The sequence below is a fragment of the Gorilla gorilla genome, chromosome 12 (genome assembly GCF_029281585.2).
Source record: "Gorilla gorilla gorilla isolate KB3781 chromosome 12, NHGRI_mGorGor1-v2.1_pri, whole genome shotgun sequence".
Lineage (NCBI taxonomy): Eukaryota > Metazoa > Chordata > Mammalia > Primates > Hominidae > Gorilla > Gorilla gorilla.
The window spans coordinates 74,409,001-74,432,823 of NC_073236.2; the positions used below are offsets into that span (position 1 = coordinate 74,409,001).

General features: G+C 46.3%; 1 protein-coding gene across 3 annotated transcripts in view; it reads left to right on the top strand.

Annotated features, from left to right (window-relative positions):
* SPRED2 (sprouty related EVH1 domain containing 2) overlaps positions 1-23,823 on the top strand; it is a 123,070-nt gene that overhangs the window by 93,926 nt on the left and 5,321 nt on the right. For all 3 annotated transcript variants that reach the window (XM_055378030.2, XM_019021346.4, XM_004029328.5), the window contains 3 exons: positions 4,894-5,062; positions 7,640-7,704; positions 23,098-23,247. In XM_055378030.2, the coding sequence (XP_055234005.1) occupies positions 4,894-5,062; positions 7,640-7,704; positions 23,098-23,247 (384 nt within the window). The remainder of the gene's footprint in view (positions 1-4,893; positions 5,063-7,639; positions 7,705-23,097; positions 23,248-23,823) is intronic.

A 23,823-nucleotide genomic window follows, 5' to 3' on the forward strand; every position in this document is an offset into this window, starting at 1 on the left:
TGGAAACTGGGATTGTGCCCGCTCTGCTGACAGTGGGGAACTCGACAGAGAGGGATGTTGACGGTGGAGGGGAGAGATGAGTAGGAATGGAGTCCTCATGTCTTCAGCTAATACTTAAATCTCCCACAACATGTATTTCTTGTGTAGTTTTTTTTTTTAAGTCTCGAACAAGAACATAATCACTTTTTTTCTCCGTATGCATCTTATTTAAACGGGTATTTTTTAAAGCCTTTCTCAAGTTTTAAGTTAGTGTCTAATTGTGTGTGTGCCAAAACTTCACCAGAGAGTTTATATCTGTTGGGAAGATTAAAGCATCTAAACCTTTTCATTTTTGTCTTTTTTTTTTTTTTAATTTATTTATTTTTTTATTTTTTTATTTTTTATTGATCATTCTTGGGTGTTTCTCCCAGAGGGGGATTTGGCAGGGTTACAGGACAATAGTGGAGGGAAGGTCAGCAGATAAACAAGTGAACAAAGTTCTCTGGTTTTCCTAGGCAGAGGACCCTGCGGCCTTCCGCAGTGTTTGTGTCCCTGGGTACTTGAGATTAGGGAGTGGTGATGACTCTTAACGAGCATGCTGCCTTCAAGCATCTGTTTAACAAAGCACATCTTGCACCGCCCTTAATCCATTCAACCCTGAGTGGATACAGCACATGTTTCAGAGAGCACAGGGTTGGGGGTAGGGTCACAGATCAACAGGATCCCAAAGGCAGAAGAATTTTTTCTTAGTACAGAACAAAATGAAAAGTCTCCCATGTCTACCTCTTTCTACACAGACACGGCAACCATCCGATTTCTCAATCTTTTCCCCACCTTTCCCCCCTTTCCATTCCACAAAACCGCCATTGTCATCATGGCCCGTTCTCAATGAGCTGTTGGGTACACCTCCCAGACGGGGTGGTGGCCGGGCAGAGGGGCTCCTCACTTCCCAGTAGGGGCGGCCGGGCAGAGGCGCCCCTCACCTCCGGGATGGGGCGGCTGGCCAGGTGGGGGGCTGAACCCCCACCTCCCTCCCGGACGGGGCGGCTGGCCGGCGGGGGGCTGACCCCCCCACCTCCCTCCCGGACGGGGCGGCTGGCCGGGCGGGGGGTTGACCCCGCCACCTGCCTTCCGGACGGGGCGGCTGGCCGGGCGGGGGGCTGACCCCCCCACCTCCCTCCCGGACGGGGCGGCTGGCCGGGCTGAGGGGCTCCTCACTTCCCAGTAGGGGCGGCTGGGCAGAGGTGCCCCTCACCTCCCAGACGGGGTGGCTGGCCAGGCGGGGGGCTAACCCCCCCACCTCCCTCCCGGACGGAGCGGCTGGCTGGGCAGAGGGGCTCCTCACTTCCCAGTAGGGGCGGCCGGGCAGAGGCGCCCCTCACCTCTCGGACCGGGTGGCCGGCCAGGCGGGGGGCTAACCCCCCCACCTCCCTCCCAGACGGGGCGGCTGGCCGGGCGGGGGGCTGACCCCCCCACCTCCCTTCCGGATGGGGCGGCTGGCCGGGCGGGGGGCTGGCCCCCCCACCTCCCTCCCGGACTGGGCGGCTGGCCAGGCGGGGGGCTGACCCCCCCACCTCCCTCCCGGACGAGGTGGCTGCCGGGCGGAGACGCTCATCACTTCCCAGACAGGGTGGCTGCTGGGCGGAGAGGCTCCTCACTTCTCGGGCGGGGCGGCTGCGGAGCGGAGGGGCTCCTCACTTCTCAGATGGGGCGGTTGCCAGGCAGAGGGTCTCCTCACTTCTCAGACGGGGCGGCCGGGCAGAGACGCTCCTCACATCCCGGACGGGGCGGCAGGGCAGAGGTGCTCCCCACATCTCAGACGATGGGCGGCCGGGCAGAGACGCTCCTCACTTCCCAGATGTGATGGCGGCCGGGAAGAGGCGCTCCTAGTTTCCTAGATGGGATGGCGGCCGGGCAGAGACGCTCCTCACTTTCCAGACTGGGCAGCCAGGCAGAGGGGCTCCTCACATCCCGGACGATGGGCAGCCAGGCGGAGACGCTCCTCACTTCCCAGACGGGGCGGCAGCCGGGCAGAGGCTGCAATCTCGGCACTTTGGGAGGCCAAGGCAGGCGGCTGGGAGGTGGTTGTAGCGGGCCGAGATCACGCCACTGCACTCCAGCCTGGGCACCATTGAGCACCGAGTGAACGAGACTCCGTCTGCAATCCCGGCACCTCGGGAGGCCGAGGCTGGCCGATCACTCGCGGTTAGGAGCTGGAGACGAGCCTGGCCAACACAGCGAAACCCCGTCTCCACCAAAAAAATACGAAAACCAGTCAGGCGTGGCGGCGCGCTCCTGCAATCGCAGGCACTCGGCAGGCTGAGGCAGGAGAATCAGGCAGGGAGGTTGTAGTGAGCTGAGATGGCAGCAGTACCGTCCAGCTTCGGTTCGGCATCAGAGGGAGACCGTGGAAAGAGCGGGAGAGGGAGAGGGAGAGGGAGAGTCATTTTTGTCTTTAAACTTAGATACATATGATACTATTTTGCTTTAGAGGACATAAAGAGATGGTATCTGATTTCCCCCCTCACTTAATTTAGGTGGCTGAACTTATTTTACTCAAACTATTTTTTTTTTTTGAGACAGAGTCTTGCTCTTTCGCCCAGGCTGGACTGCAGTGGCACGATCTCGGCCCACTGCAAGCTCCGCCTCCCGGGTTCACACCATTCTCCTGCCTCAGCCTACCTAGTAGCTGGGACTACAGGTGCCCGCCACCACGCCCAGCTAATTTTTTGTATTTTTAGTAGAGATGAGGTTTCACCGTGTTAGCCACGATGGTCTCGGTCTCCTGACCTCATGATCCGCCCGCCTCGGCCTCCCAAAGGGCTGGTATTGCAGGCGTGAGCCACCGCGCCCGGCCATTTTACTTAAACTTTTCTAAGAAAATGTACCTTTGGAATAATTTCAAAGTTGGAAAATATCAACCAAAGACTAATTTTTTCACCCCCAAAATATGGAGAAACTAGGAGTCTTTGTTTTTAGAGTACAAAAAGTTTATTTTGAGACTTTGAATTGAGACTATTAAATTCTAAAATAGATAACATTTGTTAGTTAAATTCTTGATTATTTGGATTTCCCCAATGTGGAATGGGGCTGGGCTGACATTTAATCATTGTGCTATTCTTAGGGGGAAATGGCTATAATAAGCAATTTAATCATAAATAGAATTATGGGAGGGGACTGTTGTCCGATCTCAATACAATGTAATAAAGTTAACTGCTTGGGGCTACTATTTGATATACCAATTTGAATATTATTCTCATTTTTTTATTAAGTTAGGGAACATTCATTAGACAACCCTTAATTTATTTCTCATTTGTTTTTTCCTTTTGTTGAGACAGAGTCTCACTCTGTCACCTGGGCTGGAGTGTAGTGGTGCACCTTCTCAGCTCACTGCAGCCTCAACCTCCCAGCCTCAAGCGTTCCTCCCACCTCAATCTCCTGAGTAGCTGGGACTACAGATGTGCGCCACCACACCCAGCTAATTTTTGTATTTTAGTTAGAGACAGGGTCCTGCCATGTTGCCCAGGCTGGTCTCAAACTCCTGGGCTCAAGTGATCCTCTTGCCTCAGCCCCCAAAAGTGCTGGGATTACAGGCATGAGCCACTGTACTGGCCTCGTTTTTGCTTTGATCTATTCTTAGAATTTATACTTATTTAAAGATATTCTCTAATTTACATGTATACTAATTTAGGCAGGTCTTTACTCTTGTCCTTCATTTAGTCTAAATTAATAAGACCACATTGTGGTAAATGCAGATCTTTGCCAGAACAAGATTGGGCTGTTAAAACTTAGCAAAATCATTATGGTGTTTGTAATGAAGCCATAGGAATAAATATTGTAAGTAGTCTGAGTTTTTTAATGAATAAAGAATGAAGTTTACATTCAAATTATTGCAATGTTTCTTTTCTATAATATTAAATAAATTCTAGTATCTCTATCAACTGTGCTAGACAGAGAGGGAGTTATTTTATAATCTTGACTTTTTGTAGTCTAGTTAGGGGAACAAGACTAATATACATGAAACTGTTAAAGAATAGTTTGAAATCAGGTACTAAATTGTGAAGATGACAAGGAGAATTGGAGTACATATAAAACTTGACAGGGAAGATATACTGGACAATGAATGTGAATTAGGTTTCTCATTTATTCAGTGTTTTCAGAGCATGTTCTTGTTCTCATTGATAACATTGGTATTCTTTCCATCTTAGAGATAAAAAGATCAGTCTACTCATTATAACTCATTAAAAACCAGTTCTGAGACTAAATTGCTAGAAACTTGAAGATTGTTCTATTAATCCAAACATAAAGTTAATAGAGACCCAGATCAGGGTGGCAGCAACTGAAATGGGGTTGATATAAAAGCTGTTGAAGGAAAAATGAAATGGACCTGGTGATTAATGATACAGAAGATAGGCAGAGGAGGCAAAGATGACCACAGAGATGATGAGCCAGAGAAAAAGAGTGGAGAGGGATTGGTATTGCCAGAAGTTGGGAGAGGAGAAATTTTAGAGTAAAGTTAATTTTTCAGCTTTTGGAATTTGGAGCCTCGGGGGAGGGAAGCTAGATGACCATCAATATAAAAACCCCAACATGAAAGCAGTAATCTGAAATACAGCAAAGACCGAAGACCTGGGCATCAGCTTAGTGCCCTGCAGCCAGGAGGAAGAGGAATAACCGTGATGAAGAGAGTGTAGTGAAGGGGTACAACCAGGACAGTGGGGAGCAGCGAAGATCGGATGGTCAGCAGCCAAGCAAAGCCTCCTTTCCCATTGGAGAGACTCACAGATATGTGAAGGCAGGGGTTAGAGGGGTTTTGGTAGTTGCCACCAGTGATGGTTCCTAATTAGACTTCTGTAACCAGACATCATCATGGCTGTTCCAGTAGTAACCAGCCTGTGTGTTTCCATCCTTCAGGTGGTATTGGAATGCTATGTAAGAAAGGACTTGGTCTACACCAAAGCCAATCCAACGTTTCATCATTGGAAGGTCGATAATAGGAAGTTTGGACTTACTTTCCAAAGCCCTGCTGATGCCCGAGCCTTTGACAGGGGAGTAAGGAAAGCAATCGAAGACCTTATAGAAGGTATTGAACTTGTCGCTGCATTCTTAGTGGGACTATGGAAATGTTCCAAATTATTTTTAATTCCAATAGTCTGCCATCATTTATTTGTGGTTTATTTGCGGGAGGGTTTGGGACCAGGTCAGTAGATGCCAAAACTTTTGGAATATCCAAGGAGAGTAATTAAAGTGACAATTCAGGGAAAAGGAGATGGGTTTCAGAGTAAGGAGTAATCCCAATTGATTTTTAGACTCTGCTGTGAAAAAACAGGCAGGTTCTGGATTTCCATGTGCATGTATTTTTGACTGCTTTCACCTTGTCCTGACTATTGAAACGGCTTTGGTCTGGTCTGTCTTGGCTCAGAAGTAGAGAATGGATTCTGGCGGGCCCAGAAGGCTCCTGGCCTACCCACTGTCCTCCTGTAATCAGAGGCCCAGGGTGTACAGCTGCCACTGAAAAGGAAAGGGATCTGTGACCTCTGGAGCCCTGGTTCGGTTTAGGCCTTGGTCTATGGGTAAGTGAGTAGTAGGAATTGTGTTACATCTGATCGTGGCCTGGAGGGCCCTTGGGCAGTCAGTTCTCATGGTGGGCTTGACTAGAGTCCACAGATGCAAACACAAAAATTCTCCACTGCAGCACATCCAGGTATCAAATCAGAGGGTTAAAGAAGCCATAGACAGGGCCCTGTGAAGAAAGAAATATCAAGCAAGGCATGTTAATACCAAATTCAGATCTTGGGGAAATTAATCACAAAAGGATGTATGTTTCATTTGCTTAAGAAATAAAAGTGTTCTGAAGTCATTTTCTTCATTGTGGATTTGGGGGAAGAGGAAAAAAAGCAAGTCTTAAAAGACAAATTACTTAACATTATAATCAGTAGTAAGACAAGACTAGCTAGAACATGAATCCATAAACAAGTATGAGATAGCCAAAAAGAGATAATAAAAACCAGTGTTCAAATCATAGGTCTGACATAAGTGGCAAATATTTAAAATGTTATTAAACACAGCTTTTTCATGTTTAGAGAAAAAACAGCTCCTATATTATTGATAGACGTTCGCATTGTGTCCATGTACTTAATTGCACAACATTTCGTTCTCCTACTTGTAATTTTTTTCTCTATATACATACTATCTAGCTTTTTTTTCCACCAGTTTTCCTAGAACATTGGTTGATTGGAGTAATTCAGAGTAGAGACAGCTCCTGAAAGACCAATAGGAGTTGCACAGAACACACTATGGGACTGTTGTTTTTTCTCCTGCAGTCTCTTGTTGGAAATTTAAGTATTTCTCATCCTTTCTGAGCAATTGTTTTCATTTCAGTTTCATGTAATAGCAAAATATTTTCTTTTTCTTTTTCTTTTCTTTTCTTTTTTTCTTTTTTTTTGAGATGGAGTCTCCAGCCCAGGCTGGAGTGCAGTGGTGCCATCTCGGCTCACTGCAACCTCTGTCTCCCAGGTTCAAGCGATTCTCATGCCTCAGCCTCCCCGGTAGCTAGGATTACAGGCGCCTGCCATCACACCCAGCTAATTTTTGTATTTTTAGTAGAGACAGGGTTTCACTGTGTTGGCCAGGCTGGTCTTGAACTCCTGACCTCGTGATCTGCCGGCCTCAGCCTCCCAAAGTGCTCGGATTGCACGCGTGAGCCACTGCGTCCGGCCAGCAAAATATTTTCTAAATGCATATTTTAAAAGATCTAACCAAGAAAAGGAAAAGATAGAGAATAAATTTCCCTTTTGGTATATCTGTCACTGATGCAATTTTAAATATGTATTTCTTTTGGCCAATTAAGTTGATCCATGCATTATTGTCTGCTATTCAGGGTGGTGGGGGGAAGTAGGGCAGTTGTACCTGATTCGCATACCAGAATGAAGAAAAAGGTGAACAAGTAATTACATTGAACTCTAAAATCCAATTGGTTCCATGATGGAATAAGGAGGATTTTCTAACAAGAGCTGTAATTTTGACTTGGAAAAACAAAGCAAACTCACTGATGCCTTGGTATTGCAAGAGGAAACCCCCTTGCACAGGTGTCCCCTTAGAAGGGAGCCCACAATTTGGGATTTAGAAATACAATATCTGAATTCAGAACTGGACACAACCATACAAGCTATTGAGCTAAAATGCCTTCATTGGTAGATGAAAAGACCAGAGGAGCTAAGTCCAGTTTACACAGTCAGATTGTGGCATGTCTCACTTAGGGGTTCCCCGTCCAGTGCTTTTCCCACTACATGGCTGGGACCTCAAGGTCACTACAGAGGCTGGGCTCGATGCATGTCCCTCAGAGGCTCCTCTGAGGGCAGCCTCTCCCCTCACCTCCTCCACAGTGCCTTTCTGTGTGCTTATTCTCTAGCAGCCAGTGCAGAAGTTTGAGAGATTAATTGGGAACAACAGCAGGCAAAGTTAATTTAGGGAGCATCCTGGCAAGAATCAATTAAAGAAGAGTAAATTAAAAGCACTCAATTCCCAGGTAACTTGTTTCTGTTGGTAATTCACATGCAAAAAGAATGGAATGTGGTTTTATTAAAATATACTTTTTTAAACGGTTGGATTTGATGTATCCTCTTGGGAAACACTTTTTATTACATTTTTGTCTTTTTAGGTTCAACAACGTCATCTTCCACCATCCATAATGAAGCTGAGCTTGGCGATGATGACGTTTTTACAGTAAGTTTCCTTTGTCCTTTGCTTTCCAGATTAGTTGTTGAATAATCAGAGAAAGGTTTTGTTTAAGGGCATGAGGCACACTTTGCAATGCAGCGTTTGCTGTTGCTGTTTGGATGGCATCAGAGCGATCTCTGTCTTACTACAATTTTTCTCAGGCTGGGTTTGTCCCTGTTGCTCATGCTGCAGTGGTGTCATCTGCCACACAGCACAGCAGTGTCAGCTCTCCCAGGTCTGTCCAAGGTCGTCTTAAAGTCTTTGCTCAGATTTAGGATGACCAGCTGCCCTGGTTTGCCCAAGTCTGTCCTGGTTTTAGCACAAAATGTCCCTAGTCCTGGGAAACACCTCAATCCCAGGCAAACCAGGACAATCGCTTGCCCTATTTGGAGTCTTCTGTGAACACGCTTCCATCCCTGGCATCAAGGGAGAAAGCCAGCAGTATCTTTCCTGATGAGTAATTAAACATCTGATAAGAAAGGCCTGCAGGCTGACTTAAGGTTAGGCCCAAGTGTGCTAACGCAGGAAAGGGTTTTTAGCTGTTTTGACACAGCTTGAGTTAATGGGATGTAACTGGAAACAAAATGATTTCTCAGCTTGCTGCTTCAGTTAAATCCTGTGCTTCTAGAAGTTAATTAACAAATAGTTCATTGCCTGCCTGCTATGTGCTTAGAGCAGCAAGTTACACGGGACAGCATTTTCTTTCTTTCCTTTTTAATTAATTATTTATTTATTTATTTTCAAAGATGGGGTTTCGCTGTATTGCCTAGGCTGGTTTTGAACTCCTGGGCTCAAGCAGTCCTCCAACTTCAGCTTCTCAAAGTGCTGGGATTATAGGTTTATAGGCTTTAGCCACCACGCCCAGCCTGGACAGCATTTTCAAATTCTGGGCCTTGACCCACAATAAGAAATATATGTATGTTGTGACCCAGGACACATATGTCAATAGATACCCAAACCGAATCATATTTCATCCTCTGCATTCTGATTTTTTTTTGTTTCATTTTCTTCCATTTTTTATTATAAAACTTTTCAAGCTCACAGAAAAATGTAAAGAATAGTACAGTGAATGCCTGCATACCCTACACCTAACATTCAGCTGTTGTAACATTTGGGCACATTTGCTTGATCTGTGCAAGCGTGTGTGCTTATACACACACAAATATTTTTGTTGTTGATCCATTTGAAAGTAAGTCACCTCTCATACTTTAGCATGTATCCCCTGAAGTTCACAAAGGAATTTAAGGGCAGTGACACTACTCTGTATGTCACTGTAATGGCAGATGCATGTCATTATACATTTGTCCAAACCTGTAGCATGTATAACACCTGAATCCTAATGTAAACCGTAGCCTTTGGGTGATAGTGATGTGTCAGTGTACTTCATCGATTGTCACAAATGTACCACCGTGGTGGGGATGTTGATAATGGGGACTTTGCATGTGTGGGGACAGGGGAAATCTCTACTTTCCACTCAGTTTTGCTGTGAAACTAAAACTGCTCCAAAAAAAAAGTCTAATAAAAATAATTTTTAAAAGAAATAAGGCATTTTCCTGTGTAAACACACCACCATTACTATCCCTTAGAAAATTAATAAGAATTTCATAATGTCATCTAATATCCACTTCATAGTTCCCCAGTTGTCCCAGGAGTGTCTTTTGTAAGCTGGTTTTTATTTTATATTTTAATATATTGGGTGCAACCCATTAAACTTGTCTCCCATTGTACTCATGGTTTGCAACTGGTGATTTGAAAAACCATTACCTTGGGAATACAAAGGTATGTGAACCATGGCTCCAACCCTCAAAGAGATCACAAGATGGTTTGCAGAAATGAGACTGACCCATGAGAGGCTTACAGACTGTGAAAAGTAGTCTGGTTGAGAGATGAGGGAGGGGCATGGGATCAAAAAAGTCCTCGCTGGGGGTGAGGCTGGACTGAACCTCTCAGTTGCATTTGAACGGGGTTCAGGAAGGGGCTTTGAGAACTGGGAGCCACAGAGGCAAAGGTGGAAGCAGGGGTTTGCGTGGTGCATAGCCTGATCATTGCCGACCCAACCTGACTTGAACTGAGTGTGCAGAGGGGGTTTCAGGAAATGAACTCAGTTGTCCTTCCTTGGATTGGCTGGTGTGATATAGCTCCCAACAGGCTTCCTATAGTGCTCCGAGCAGATCCTCTCAACAGTTGGCATGTTGCTTACATCTGTTCCTTTGTCACGTTTTGAGAGACAAACAACAGCAGGCGGGTTAAAAGGTGGCTTCCTGTGCTCCAGAGCAAACCTGTCATTCGCAGCTGCTTCCCAGCTACCTGCCAGAAGTGATTTATAGAATCAGAAGAGGGTGAGAGGGAAAGGGATGATGGAAGCCAGAATCCCTCCTGGTTTTGTCCTTTAATCCACGGGGGATCCATGTGCTACTCTAGGCTAACACCAAATGCCTGGAAGAAAGTTTAGAAGCAGCCCTGCTGCTTCCAGGCACTTGCAGACTCACTGCAGAAAGAGCACCACTTAATTTCTTGTATTCTGTATAGACCCTGGTGTCTGTGATCAATTGCCTTCATTCCATTTGTTTACAAACAAGGACCTATTAACAATAGTACCTCCTTTCCCTAGAAAAGCCCAGTAATTAGGCCATTGACTCTTAGGAACACACTCCATCAGGGCTTACAAACCAGGTCCCCCTTCATTTATGAGCTCCCTGTCATTAGATTTTCTGTCCTGAGATAATGAAATGTCTGGAACCTAGAGCCAGGGACATGAGCACTGCTTTAGCTCATGTGTGGTCTACAGCTTCCCAGAGTGTGGTGGTGTTCTAAAACTTACTGGTAAGACAGATATTTAGAACTTGGAACTCAGCGCAGTTGTGTCTAATGACATCCCAGCCCCCTCCCATCCACCTCAGGTGTTGTCTAAGGCATGGATAGAGCACATAGTTAAAACCAAAGCGCCGAGACAATGTTGGTTTTGTCCTAGATGGGCTTTTGGGTATTTGCAAGTTGAGTTTCTTTTCATTCTTAAGTGGAAAAATGAATTTGTTGAATTTTGTACTTATCAAGGTTTCATTTACAGAAGTAAAAGGGCACAGAATACAACATCTTCCTTTTCTTGAAGAGTTTTTTTCTACCTACTCTATCCCCAGCAAACATTAAAGCTCAGGGCAGATCTACCAGTTTTGTAATGAATGGAGTTCATTGACTGGCTTTCTAAGTGTTTTCTTAAAGGTGAGGTGGCGGCCGGGCGCGGTGGCTCACGCCTGTAATCCCAGCACTCTGAGAGGCCGAGGTGGGCGGATCACGAGGTCAGGAGATCGAGACCACGGTGAAACCCCATCTCTACTAAAAATACAAAAAAATTAGCCGGGCGCAGTGGCGGGCGCCTGTAGTCCCAGCTACTCGGGAGGCTGAGGCAGGAGAATAGTGTGAACCCGGGAGGCGGAGCTTGCAGTGAGCCGAGATCGCGCCACTGCACTCCAGCCTGGGCGACAGAGCGAGACTCCGTCTCAAAAAAAAAAAAAAAAAAAAAAAAAAAAAAAAAAAAGGTGAGGTGGCATGTGATCCCTGTGTTTGGAGTCTGAAGAGAGGCCTCCATTCTAAACTGGATTCTGCTTTTAGTTAGCTGTGCTTTGGACTCAAAACCTTCTTGGGATGAACATATTTCCTTTGAGTCTCCATTCACTGGCCCAAGGGGAGGGGAAGGAAAGGGACAGTGATGTGGAACCATTACTGTCCCTGGCATTTTGCACTGGACTCCTGTATACGTGACTGCATTTGGTCCTCACAGCTACCCTGTGAGTACAGATCGACACTTCCATTTTTGCACATAAAGCCACCACAGCTCAGCGAGATGAAGTGACTTGTCCTCAGTTCCACACTCTGCTGTCCCAGAATGCAAGCCCGTAAACTGCTTGCTGCCTTTCAGAGAAGCTTAAGAAAAGGAAATCGTTATCCAACTAAGTTTCAGTACATTTTACATGGTCGGTATACCAGATTCCTTTTATTGTAGAAAAGCTGCCTAAACGATGTGCATTTAAACTGGTACATTGGCTTAAGACCTCAGCCATCTCTTTGCTGGAGGTCTGAGGTTCCCCTGTCCCTACTTGAAAGCCCCAGTCTCATTTTAGAAGATCAGTTGATCAAAAATATTTTCTGGTGTCATTATCTTTAGCATTAAGGGATTGGGGCAGAGGAGGGAAGGGGTGACAAGTAAAAGAGAAAATAGTTTGAAAATATAAATTACTTCTACAAAGTTTAGTGAAACTGATCTATGGTGGATAAGAAAAGCAAAAATGGGCCGGGCACAGTGGTTCATGCCTGTAATCCCAGCACTTTGGGAGGCCAAGGTGGGCGGATCACGAGGTCAGCAATTCAAGACCAGAGTGGCCAACATGGTGAAACCCCATCTCTACTAAAAATACAAAAATTAGCCAGGCATGATGGCGGGCCCCTGTAATCCCAGCTACTCCGGAGGCTGAGGCAGGAGAATCGCTTGAATCTGGAAGGCGGAGGTTGCAGTGAGCCGAGACCGCGCCATTGCACTCCAGCCTGGGCGACAGAGCGAGACTCCGTCTCAAAAGAAAAAAAAAAAAGAAAGAAAGAAAGAAAAGAAAAGAAAAGATGTTTTGGGAGGGCAGCCCTCCACGTTTTGGTTGACCCCAGGGAGCAGTGCATCCCATAACTACTGCTGATTGAGACCCAACACAGGGTGGGGTGTCAGAAGAAGGTCTCAGAAGATGGGTGGGGACTCCTTTATCTTCTAAATGACAATAACGCTGAAGCTCACATTACGCTGTAAGAGGAGGATCTTTTTATCAACATGTAATACCTATAGTGGCTAAATTAATTAAATGTCTAAGGATCTAAATAAAAGCTTTGGAATGCTCTCAGTTTCAGGAAGCCCCAAGGCATTTTGCAAGCCCTGCCACTTGTGTCTTGCTTTATTTACATATATATCATCTCATCTTTTTAAGCTGTGGACAGTGAGAAACTTTTATTTCCATTTTATTAATTCATACAGAGTATTCAAGGTTACTTGAAACCCAGCCTTCCTGCTCCCATCCCCTCAGTCCCTCCAGTGAAGCTAAACTGTGGGTTTATCAGAGTCCTTTTCTTTCATATCAACATATCATCTAACTTTAAAATTTAGAGGCCGTGCATGGTGGCTCACAACTGTAATCCCAGCACTTTGGGAGGCCAAGCGAGGCAGGAGGATTGCTTGAGTCCAGGAGTTTGAGACCGGCCTGGGCGACATACAGAGACCCTGTCCTGTCTCTACATAAAATTTTTTCAAAAAAATTAGCCAGGCATGTTGATGTGCTCCTGTGGTCCCAGCTACTTAGGAGGCTGAGGTGGGAGGATCTCTTGAGCCTGAGAGGTCAAGGCTGCAGTGAGCTGTGATTGTACCACGTACTCCAGCCTGGGCAATAGAGCAAGACCCTAACTCAAAAAAAAAAATTTTTTTTAAGAAACAAAAATTTTTTACAAAATTGTTTTTGTTGACCTGGACTGGTGGCTCACGCCTTTAATCCCAACACTTTGGGACGCCGAGGCGGGAAGATCACTTGAGCCCAGGAGTTTGAGACCAGCCAGGGCTATAGTGAGACCCTATTTATTTTTCTTGGTTGGTTGGTTGGTTGGTTGGTTGGTTGGTTGGTTGGTTGGTTGGTTTTTGTTGTTGTTGATTTCACAATGAAAGAATCCTCTAGGTCCTAGAGAGAGGATAATGTCCTAGAGTCTAGGACAGAGTCAGAGTCATCTCTCCCCCAAAGCCCCACCAGCAGCTGCCTCAAACTGCCTGCTAGCTGGGATTGTGAAAGAATACAGGTCTGGCCTACTTCCTGATCTGCTGCCTTTTTGTAAGAGGACACCTGGAACCAACGTAGGCTCTCAGGACAGATGAGCCGGAGCTACCTGTTCCCAAAGACCTGTTGACAAAATGGCAGACGACTTCCTGTTTGCCAAAGGAGAAAAGACTGATCATAGGTTTCTCGGCCTTAGTAGACATTGCGGGGAAAATCTTGCAACTCATCCAGTCTGAGCCGGTAGCCTTCTGAGACACTCTCAGGCCGAGGTTAAGAAAGGAACGAATATTATATACGGGGTGGGGGGAGTTGTAAATACTTATATATAAAATGAGAATCCCTTGCAAAAGGAAGAATATTGCCTTAGTTACATCAGCTATTGAGATATATTTTGGTGGTAGATTGCAGCAAAAATAATGCAAATGTAGTCCATAACTACTAGTTAGCTACCTTTAAAAATTCAAAATAGCAGCAGCATCTGCAGACAAGGCAGAAATTCTACTTAATCAATCAAAATTAATCCTGTAACTTTTTTTTTTTTTTTTTTTTTTTTTTGAGACAGTCTTGCTCTGTCACCTAGGCTGGAGTGCAGTGGCACGGTATCAGCTCAATGTAACCTCCGCCTCCCAGGTTCAAGTGATTCTCCTGCCTCAGCCTCCTGAGTAGCTGGGATTACAGGCACCTGCCACCACACCCAGATAATTTTTGTATTTTTACAAGGATATTTTCTATTTTGTATACAAAATACTTTGTATTTTACAAAGATGGCGTTTCACCATGTTGACCAGGCTGGTCTCCAACTCCTGACCTCAGGTGATCCATCCCCCTTGGCCTCCCAAAGTGCTGGGATTACAGGCATGAGCCACTGCACCTGTCCTAATCCTGTGGTTCTTGAATCAACTAAGCAACGGGCTTAGTCAAACTCCTCTAACCTGTAATGTTCTTAGGAGCAGGTGAGAAGCATTGCACATGAAATTGTTAGGGTTCAAACAGACCTTGGAAATCATCTAGTTCAACTCCCTCATTTTACACATGAGAAAACTGAGGCCCCCAAAAGTTAAACAACTTGTCCAAGATATCTGGCCTGGCCTGAAATTGAGGTTTTCGAATCTCCCTGTATAGTGCTATTTTTGCTTAGCAGTGCTACATGATTCCTGAATGATGTGGTCTAGCTCCTTAAGCAGTTTCTTTAACATTGTTTTCTATGGCCCTATTCAAAACACGTAGGCCCATTGATCTCCCAAATGGGCTGGTCAGAGAGGGCTTGGCTCTTTGCACATTGTGATTTCTGCAGTCAGCCCTTGTGTTCCTGGGAACATGAGGATGATGAAGTGGCTGTACTTGTTTCCTTGCCTCTCGAGAGGAGGGGTTTGTCCCTTTTATCTCCCTCCGTAAGAAGAAGGAAGAAATTACACATTGCCAGCCCTCTAGTAGTCTCACCCATGTACTGGATGGGAGCATCCTACTTGAGAAGGCTGTGAACCAGGTGCCCCTTGATAATAATTCCAAGTGTCCTTGAGAAAACAGCCCAGGCACACCTTTTCTTTCCCATAGCACTTTTTGCCAACTGTTGCCTCCTTGTCCTCTGCCCCTACCCTCTTTTAGAAAGCAAAGGTTTAGCAGGAAAACCTAGAGGACTTGAAGGGATGCGCATAGTACTGAAAAGACCTGCGAAATGTGAACATTGAAATCTGTCCGGCTCATCCTGAAGACACAGAAAGTGCCCCCAAAAAGTCCTGGGTCAGCAGCCAGGATTCCATCCCAGAATGGACAGTTTAAGCAACCTGTCTCCTCAGCTCGTCTGGCCTGGTGGTTCCTTCCCTCCCTCCTTGAGCTTCCCTTGGTCAGAGAGGTGGCCTTCTACATGAAGAAGGTTCATTCTTGGACCCAGGGCATGTGAGCTGCTGCACTTGCTTCTTTATGAGTTTCCCAGTAAACTCAAGGTCCCTCCATAAGAGAGGGAAGAGTAGCCAAGCTTCCAAGAACAAGAGATCATATTGTACAAAAAAGGCTCATACAGCAGGAGGGAGCTGGCTCAGGTTTAACCTGAGGTGTTGCCCTGTTAGTCTCCTTTCTCCATTCAGGCTGATTCCCACCCAAACCAGACAGCATTGACCTTGGGGAAACTGCCAGTCCATTAGCCCAGGCAGCTTCAGCCCAGTGTCTTTTGCACTCAGATTTTGATTGATTGTCAAGCCATCATAACATTAAGGTCCATTATTATTTTTTTTAAATTCTGTCTCAAGTTTTGAAGCTCCATGGAGTTGCTCTCATTTGTCATCAAACTCTAGAGAGTTATGGGAAATATCTGAATTCTCAGAATAAGTACAGCCTGTGTCTATAGAATCTGGCAACTGGAAGCCTGCTCTTTTTTGGAGATGTTGATCAGATGTTCACTGATAAATTTGAGCCCCCTTTTCTTCCTCTGGTCTACCCATCTAGAATGCTATGACCCATCTCAGACACACCCCTCTGGGAAGCTGCCTGACTCTGACCAATGCTCTGAGGCCCATACCCATTGGTGTGTGAGGACTGCTCATCTGGCCTTGCCTCTGCCCGTGCCACGTGGCGTCTCCCCCAACAACATGGTCACTTTCTGTGTCTGAGCCCACATCCCACAAAGCACCCAACCCAAACCCAAAAACCCTTCTGGGAAGGGATGGATTTTTTTGAGACAGAGTCTTGCTCTGTCGCCCAGGCTGGAGTGCAGTGGCGCGATCTCGGCTCACTGCAACCTCTTCCTCCCAGGTTCACGCCAATCTCCTGCCTCAGCCTCCCGAGTAGCTGGGACTATAGGCTCCTGCCACCATGCCCAGCTAATTTTTTGTATTTTTAGTAGAGACGGGGTCTCACCTTGTTAGCCAGGCTGGTCTCGATCTCCTGACCTCGTGATCTGCCCGCCTCAGCCTCCCAAAGTGCTGAGATTACAGGCGTGAGTCACTGCGCCTGGCCAGGGATGGATTTTTTTTTTTTTTTTTTTTTTTACTACCATAGAGGATTTGGACAGGCCAGCCCTGTCCCTATTTCTTGTTTTTTTAAATGTTGGCAGTGCCCACTTTCATTTCTGTACCCTCTGACACCTGCTTTCACCCCCTTCCCTTCTCTTTTCTTACTCTCTCCTTTCTGGGTTCTTCCTCATCAAAGGCTTGTCTCAGCTCATTGCCCTGTTAGAGGGCTTTAGAAACCAGGTCACACAGAGCTTGTTATTTGCTACTCAAAGTATGTGGTTTTTTATAGTAACCATAGAAAAATTTGACAGTGGGCCAGGTGCAGTGGCTCATGCCTGTAATCCCAGCACTTTGGGAGGCTGAGGTGGGCGGATCACCTGAGGTCAGGAGTTGGAGACCAGCCTGGCCAACATGGCGAAACCCTGTCTCTACTAAAAATATAAAAAATTAGCCAGGTGTGGTGGCACGTGCCTGTGGTCCAGCTACTCAGGAGGCTGAGGCACAAGAATCGCTTGAACCCAGGAGGCGGAGGTTGCGGTGAGCCAAAATTGCGCCACTGCACTCCAGCCTGGGTGACAGAGCGAGACTCTGTCTCAAAAAATAAATAAATAAATCACATCACATATTAGTAAGGCATATTTAGTGAAAGACCGGTAGAATGTATCTGAGGAATGCAAAGAACGTTTATGTTGGAAAAGCTGTTTAATTCACATATTAATAAAATAAAGGTGAAAGATTGTGTAATCATCTCAGTGGACAGAAAAATCATCTAATAACATCTAATATCTGGTGAAAATCCTTAGCAATCTAGAATAGAAGGAAACTTTTGGAACTTTATAATCACTCCAATTACCTAGAAATATTATATCTAATAGAAATTCATTAGAAGTAATTCTATCAAAGTCAGGTTCAAGACAAGCAGGACACTGTCCCCTCTGTTTTTCCATGTCATGTTGGAAGCCCTGGCAAAAGATGCAATGAGTTAAGAAGAAGATGGTATAAATATTGGAACGGAGGCCGGGCACGGTGGCTCACACCTGTAATCCCAGCACTTTGGGAGGCCGAGGCAGGTGGATAGTGAGGTCAGGAGATTGAGACCATCCTGGCTAACAAGGTGAAACCCCATCTCTACTAAAAATACGAAGTATTAGCCGGGTGTGGTGGCAAGTGCCTATAGTCCCAGCTACTTGGGAGGCTGAGGCAGGAGAATGGCGTGAACCCAGGAGGCAGAGCTTACAGTGAGCCGAGATCGTGCCACTGCACTCCAGCCTGGGCAACGGAGCAAGACTCCATCTCAAAAAAAAAAAAAAATATATATATATATATATATATATATGAAAGGAGATGAAACTATCTTTTGTGAGCAAAATGATTTACTTAGAAAAATCTAGTTTCATAAGGGAGCTAAGCAAAACAACCAGATACAGGATCAACATACAGAATCAGTATCTTTCATATACCAGCAGTCACAGTTTAAAATAGAAATTTTTAGGCCAGGCGTGGTAGCTCATCCCTATAATCCTGGCACTTTAGGAGGACAAGGCGGGCGGATTGCCTGAGCTCAGGAGTTGGAGACCAGCCTGGGCAACCTGGTGAAACCCCATCTCTACTAAAAAAATCAAAAAATTAGCCAAACATGTTGGCACGTGCTTGTAATCCCAGCCACTTGGGAGGCTGAGGCATGAGAATCACTTGAACCCAGGAGGCAGAGGTTGCAGTGAGCTGAGATTGCGCTGCTGCACTCCAGCCTGGGTGACAGATCAAGGCTCTGTCTCAAAAAAATATATAACAAAATAGAAATTTTAAATCCCATTTTATTTTTGCCATAACCCCAAGGAAGATTTTGGCCCAATTTTACAGATGTAAAAACTGGAGTTAGAGATTAACTTGACCAAAATCATCTTATAATTAGCAGAGAATGATTCAAATCTAATCTGCCTGAGCTGAGACCCTGTTGTTTTTAGCATTATAATACTCCCCTCGTTTCTGTCGTTCAGTGCCTCATATTAGGTTGCACACTTCTTAATTGGATATCTTTTTTTTTCTTTTTTTTTTTAGACAGGGTCTTGATTTGTTGCCCAGGCTGGTCTCGAACTCTTGGCTTCAAGCGATCCTCCTACCTCAGCCTCCCAAAGCGCTGGGATTACAGGCATGAGTGGCTGCACCCAGCTGGACATCTTTTTAGTAACAGGCATTGACATTGAGTCAGAGTCAAACCCAGAGGCAAGAGTGTTTTTAGAGGGTACATTTGCAGGTGGCAAGGGCTGTGCTCCCTGCATCATAGTGCACAAGACCTCCCAGTGTCAGCTGGGGCCAGATGGCAATGCCAGCCTCAGTGTCCACAGCAGGAGACATTAAACGCCCACTCTGACCTGCTGTCTCAGGATGCTGCAGTCATGCCTTCTAGGAGCCTGAAGTCCCCGAGCACAGAGTAGTCACAGGAGACCTCTGCTTTTGTTCTTCAAAGCCCTAACAGTTCTTAGACCCCCACTGGAGAGCAAGGGGAGTGTAGATACAGTTGGGAGCATGTGATTGCCAACTCTTTCATTGAAGGTGACAGCTTTCAGATTGGTAGGTTGGTAGGTGTCAGTAGCTTGTGCACAGAAATAACAGAGAGATGTTTAAGAATCTTGCTTGTGTATTAGGTATGTGCATACCTCAGGTGGGCTGCTTTTGTGCAGCCCACGGAAACCAGGGCAGAGTCACAGGAGAGCCAGTTCAGAGGTGCATGAGGGTAAAAGGAGATTTTTTTTCCCCTTTGCCTTTCTTGGAGATGCCCTGGTAGTACATTCCTTTTGTTTGTAGGTCACACTAGCTGCTTTGTAAGAATCATCTGTTAGTATCCATCTGAAATAGCCTTGGCTTCCAGTGGAACCTTCTGGGAGTTCAGACAACCCTGAACAGCTGGGCCTGGAAGACTGCAGGCTCGGCTAGGATGCGACCTCAGCTCTGCCCTCAGGAGGCAGTAGACTGTGGATGTGCCTCTCGAGGTCTTCTGGCCTTCTTGCTTCACTGTAGAAATTCGTCATCGGATAAAGCCTTTCTCAGTCTCACATCCTCTGACAAATGTCTGGGGAGCTTTGCACGGGACTGTGCAGGGAGAGAGGGTTCGGGAGGTGGGATGGGAGTATCGGAAGGTAGCATTTCTGATCAATTAATGAGTCCTAGGAAAAGCCGGATGTGCCTCATTTCTCAGAAGGACTTTCTACACATTGTTAACCCAAACGTGGGTCACAGAAAATAGGCTGAGTTAGGGTGAACAGATGACTAACAGTGGTGACCGTGGTGTGTTAAATGGGCTTCTGAGAACTAAGTACTGAGAGTTTATTACAATGTTCAACACAAGGGTAACGTCTAACCTAATAGATGACTGTAACGTGGCTGTTGGATAAGAATTTAACTCCTGAGATTTGAATCACACTGAAAGGCCCTGATTACTCATTTGAGAGGTATTTATTGAGATCTGTAGTAACCTTTGTACTGTGAGACATCATCTCCTCATCTCCTGGGTTTGTATACAGCAGGGTGTACCTTGTGACTTGGAGAAGTTATGTTTTGTGTTAATCTCAACAAAATACCTCTTAGCATAGGAGTTGGAAGTGGACTTACCTGGCTGTGAGAGGCAGCAGTGTGTGGGGGCTATTAGAAATCTCCCTGGGCTTTGTGGTCAGGGAGGCTGCGTTTCAGTCCCAGCTCTGCCAGTGACTCTGTGCTGCCATGGCCTGGATTCACCATCTCTCAGAGTCCCTTAGTGCCAGTGTGTGACATGGAGATAGTGTTTTACCTGTGACCTGCTGGCCGTGCTGAGGAACCGTGTCCACAAGTAGCTCAGGGCCTGGCACACCATAAGCACTCACACATATGACACCAAGAAGAGTTGTTTGTGAGGAAGAGGAGGGAACCTGGGGAGGAGTAAGGGGTAGAGAGAAGCCAGGAGTGTGGTGCCTGTGGGACTGCTTTGGAAGGAATCCAAAGTGAAGGGAAAGTGCACCCAAGTGACAAACCCAGTGTATTCTGGCTTAAGTTACAAAAGAGAATTGGTGTCATCATTGGGACATCCTCGAGTGGATCAGGATTCAGGCTTGGCTGGATCCAGCAGCTCAAAGGGTCTAAGGGTGGCTTCTCTTGCTCCCATCCTCAGACAAGTCCTTTCCCCACACCCGTGCCAGGATTCAAGGCTTATAGGACCCTTAGATCTTGATTACAGAAATGGAGACAGCTGCTTTTCTGACCGCTCTGTCAAAAGTCTCTCTATATTGCTTCGGAGAGCACCGTGTGTTCATATTGAAATTAGTCACCATGGCTTGGGGGATCAGAAGCAGGCATCAGCCATGCATGGCATAGACCAAACCCAAGTAGAGAAACATCCAGGAGGGTTGGGTCTCCAGAGAGATGCTGCACATGTGGACCAAGGTGTAAAAACTAACAATGCTTATGTTGCATAACGGAAATATGGGTGTGTTTTTCCTAAATTCTTGTAGTGCTATTTTTCTAAGTATGTACTACTTTATAAATGAGAGGAGGATAAAAAGAACTTTTATAAGTCTATTTGTTTTGACCTTGTCCCTAAAATGATTTATGATAGCTAACAAAAACATGTAAAGTGATAGATAAGTCAGGGTATGGTGGCTCATGGCAGTAATCCCAGCACATTGGGAGGCCAGAGCAGGAGGATCACTTGAGCTCAGGAGTTCAAGACCAGCCTGGGCAACTTGGCAAGACCCCCATCTCTACAAAAAATACAAAAATTAGCCAGGGGTGGTGGTGCACACCTATTGTCCCAGCTACTCAGGAGGCTGAAGCAGGGGGATCACTTGAGCTGTGTTCATGCCACGGCACTCCAGCTTGGGTGACAAAGCAAGATCCTGTCCCAAATACATAAATAAATACATTTAAAAATATATATATATAAGCAAATGAGATGAGGGGAATATACAAGTAAGAAACAGTAGCCAAAGGAAAGTTCCTGTAGATTTGCAAGAAAGAGAGCATCTAGAGATCAGAAAAAGCCTTTTCTTTTCATCTGTTTAGTTGGGGAATGGTAGAGGGTCGAGGGATATGTCACTCTAAGCAAGCAGAAGGAAGGGTAGGGATTCTGGGGGTCCTGGTTTTAAAGATGGTTGCCAGCTGCATCTAATAAGGCCCCTGGATAGCCCCTGGGCCCAGAGGGTTGTGGAGTATGACCACCACCTGGAGTCGCCTGGCCTGCTCCATTGTGTCTCAGGTGGGAGTATTAGTCTATTTTCTCGCTGCTGATAAAGACATACCGGAGACCGGGCAATTTTCAAAAGAAAGAGATTTAATTGGACTTACAGTTCCGCATGGCTGGGGAGGCCTCACAATCATGGCGGAAGGCAAGAAGGAGCAAGTCACATCTTACGCGGATGGTGGCAGGCAAAAAAAGAGCTTGTGCAGGGGAATACCTCTTTTTAAAACCATCAGATCTGAGACTTATTCACTATCCTGAGGACAGCACGGGAAAGACTTGCCCCAGTGATTCACTTACCTCCCAGCAGGTCCCTCCCACAAATTCATGATGAGTTTTGGTTGGGGACACAGCCAAACCGTATCAGGTGGCATACTGGGTGCCTGTGGGATCTGCTTGTACAGTGCACACTGATAGCTAATCATCTGCCAAAGACATGGTTACGGAGACTCCAGTCTTAACTTGATATCTCTACTGGGCAAAACAGCTCTGTACTCACCCTTCACAGAGGTGGCCTCTGTTTTTCTATGCAGTCATCCATCTCACTTCCAGTTTAAAGTGACCTCCAAGTCTTGCTCCCAACCCCAAAGATACAAAATTTATTCTTGGAAATCCAGTACTCAAGATACCCCAGCCAGCGGTATCCTTACCTCTGAGACTCTCCCAGGTGGAGATTTCCCCCCCTCCATATAAACACGTGGGTTTCATTTTTGCCTGTGTGCGTCTTCCCTGCTTGCCATAACACCTCACAACCAGGGCCACAGATGGGATAACGATTCTTTTATGTATGTTTTGTTTTTGTTGTTGTTGTTGTTGTTGTTTGAGATGGAGTCTTGCTCTGTCACCCAGGCTGGAGTACAGTGGCTCAGTCTTGGCTCACTGCAGCCTCTGCTTCCCGGGTTCAAACAATTCTCCTGCCTCAGCCTCCCAAGTAGCTGGGATTATAGGCACCTGCCACCATGCCTGCCTAATTTTTGTATTTTTAGTAGAGACAGGGTTTTGCCATATTGGCCAGGCTGCTCTTGAACTCCTTACCTCAGGTGATCCGCCTGCCTTGGCCTCCCAAAGTGCTGGGATTACAGGCATGAGCCACCGCGCCTGGCCAGGGTAACCATTCTTGATCAAACTAGAACGCACCTTTGGGGAGCCTGGTATATCCAGCCTTTCCCCCCCGCACCCAGTCACTATTCCCGCATTTAAGAAAAACCTACCTTTCCAGGGTCTGGTGGCTGGGCTTCTCCGCCTGTTGAACCAGCCACATTGTGTTTAGACAATCTGGCCATTCAGGGGTCCTCCTGTTGTAGCCAAGACAAACTCAAGATTTTGGGAAGAGCAGCAAGATGCCACAACCGGGGAATAGCTAGTATTTGAATAGTGCACGTCGGGGTTTGCTGCGTGGGGTTTTTGTTGTTGTTTTTAAATTGACTCTTGGTTACCTCCCTCTACACAGACAGCTACAGACAGTTCTTCTAATTCCTCTCAGAAGAGAGAGCAACCTACTCGGACAATCTCCTCTCCCACATCCTGTGAGCACCGGAGGATTTATACCCTGGGCCACCTCCACGACTCATACCCCACGGACCACTATCACCTCGATCAGGTGAACAGCAACCCTGTTCCTCTGAGGGCATCAGGGTGGTGCCTCTGATTCTGGAATGGCCTCTTTCCCCTCCTATTCAGCCAAATTCCATGACCACAGGCCTCTCCTCCTCCTGCCTTTACCCCCACTTCATATTGAAAGTGGCATTGGTGGTGGCACCTCAGCCTCATCCAGTGTTTTGTGTGCCAGACACCTTGCCAGACCCTTTATATGCTTTATGTGGTTTAATCCTCAGAAACTGCCCCACAAGGCAAGTCTTCAGCCTCCCCAGGTTATAGATGAGGAAGCTGAGGCTTAGAGAGGTGGAGTATCTGATGGAACGAGATTCAAATCCAAGCCTGTTCTCACCCAGGGGGCTACACTGCGTCCTGCATTCCTCTGTCCAAAGGGCCTCCCGGCTTTGTGTGGAAGCCCAGAGCCACAATCAGGACTAAGGAATGCTGCACACTTGGCTCGAGCCCCCAGCCTTACAGGCTACAGGCCCAGTCTTGCTCAGGCGGATGTAGCTGGAGCTCAGAATTCAGTAGTTCAACAAATATTTACCAAGTGGCTGCTTTGCAGAGCAAGTTCCCAAAT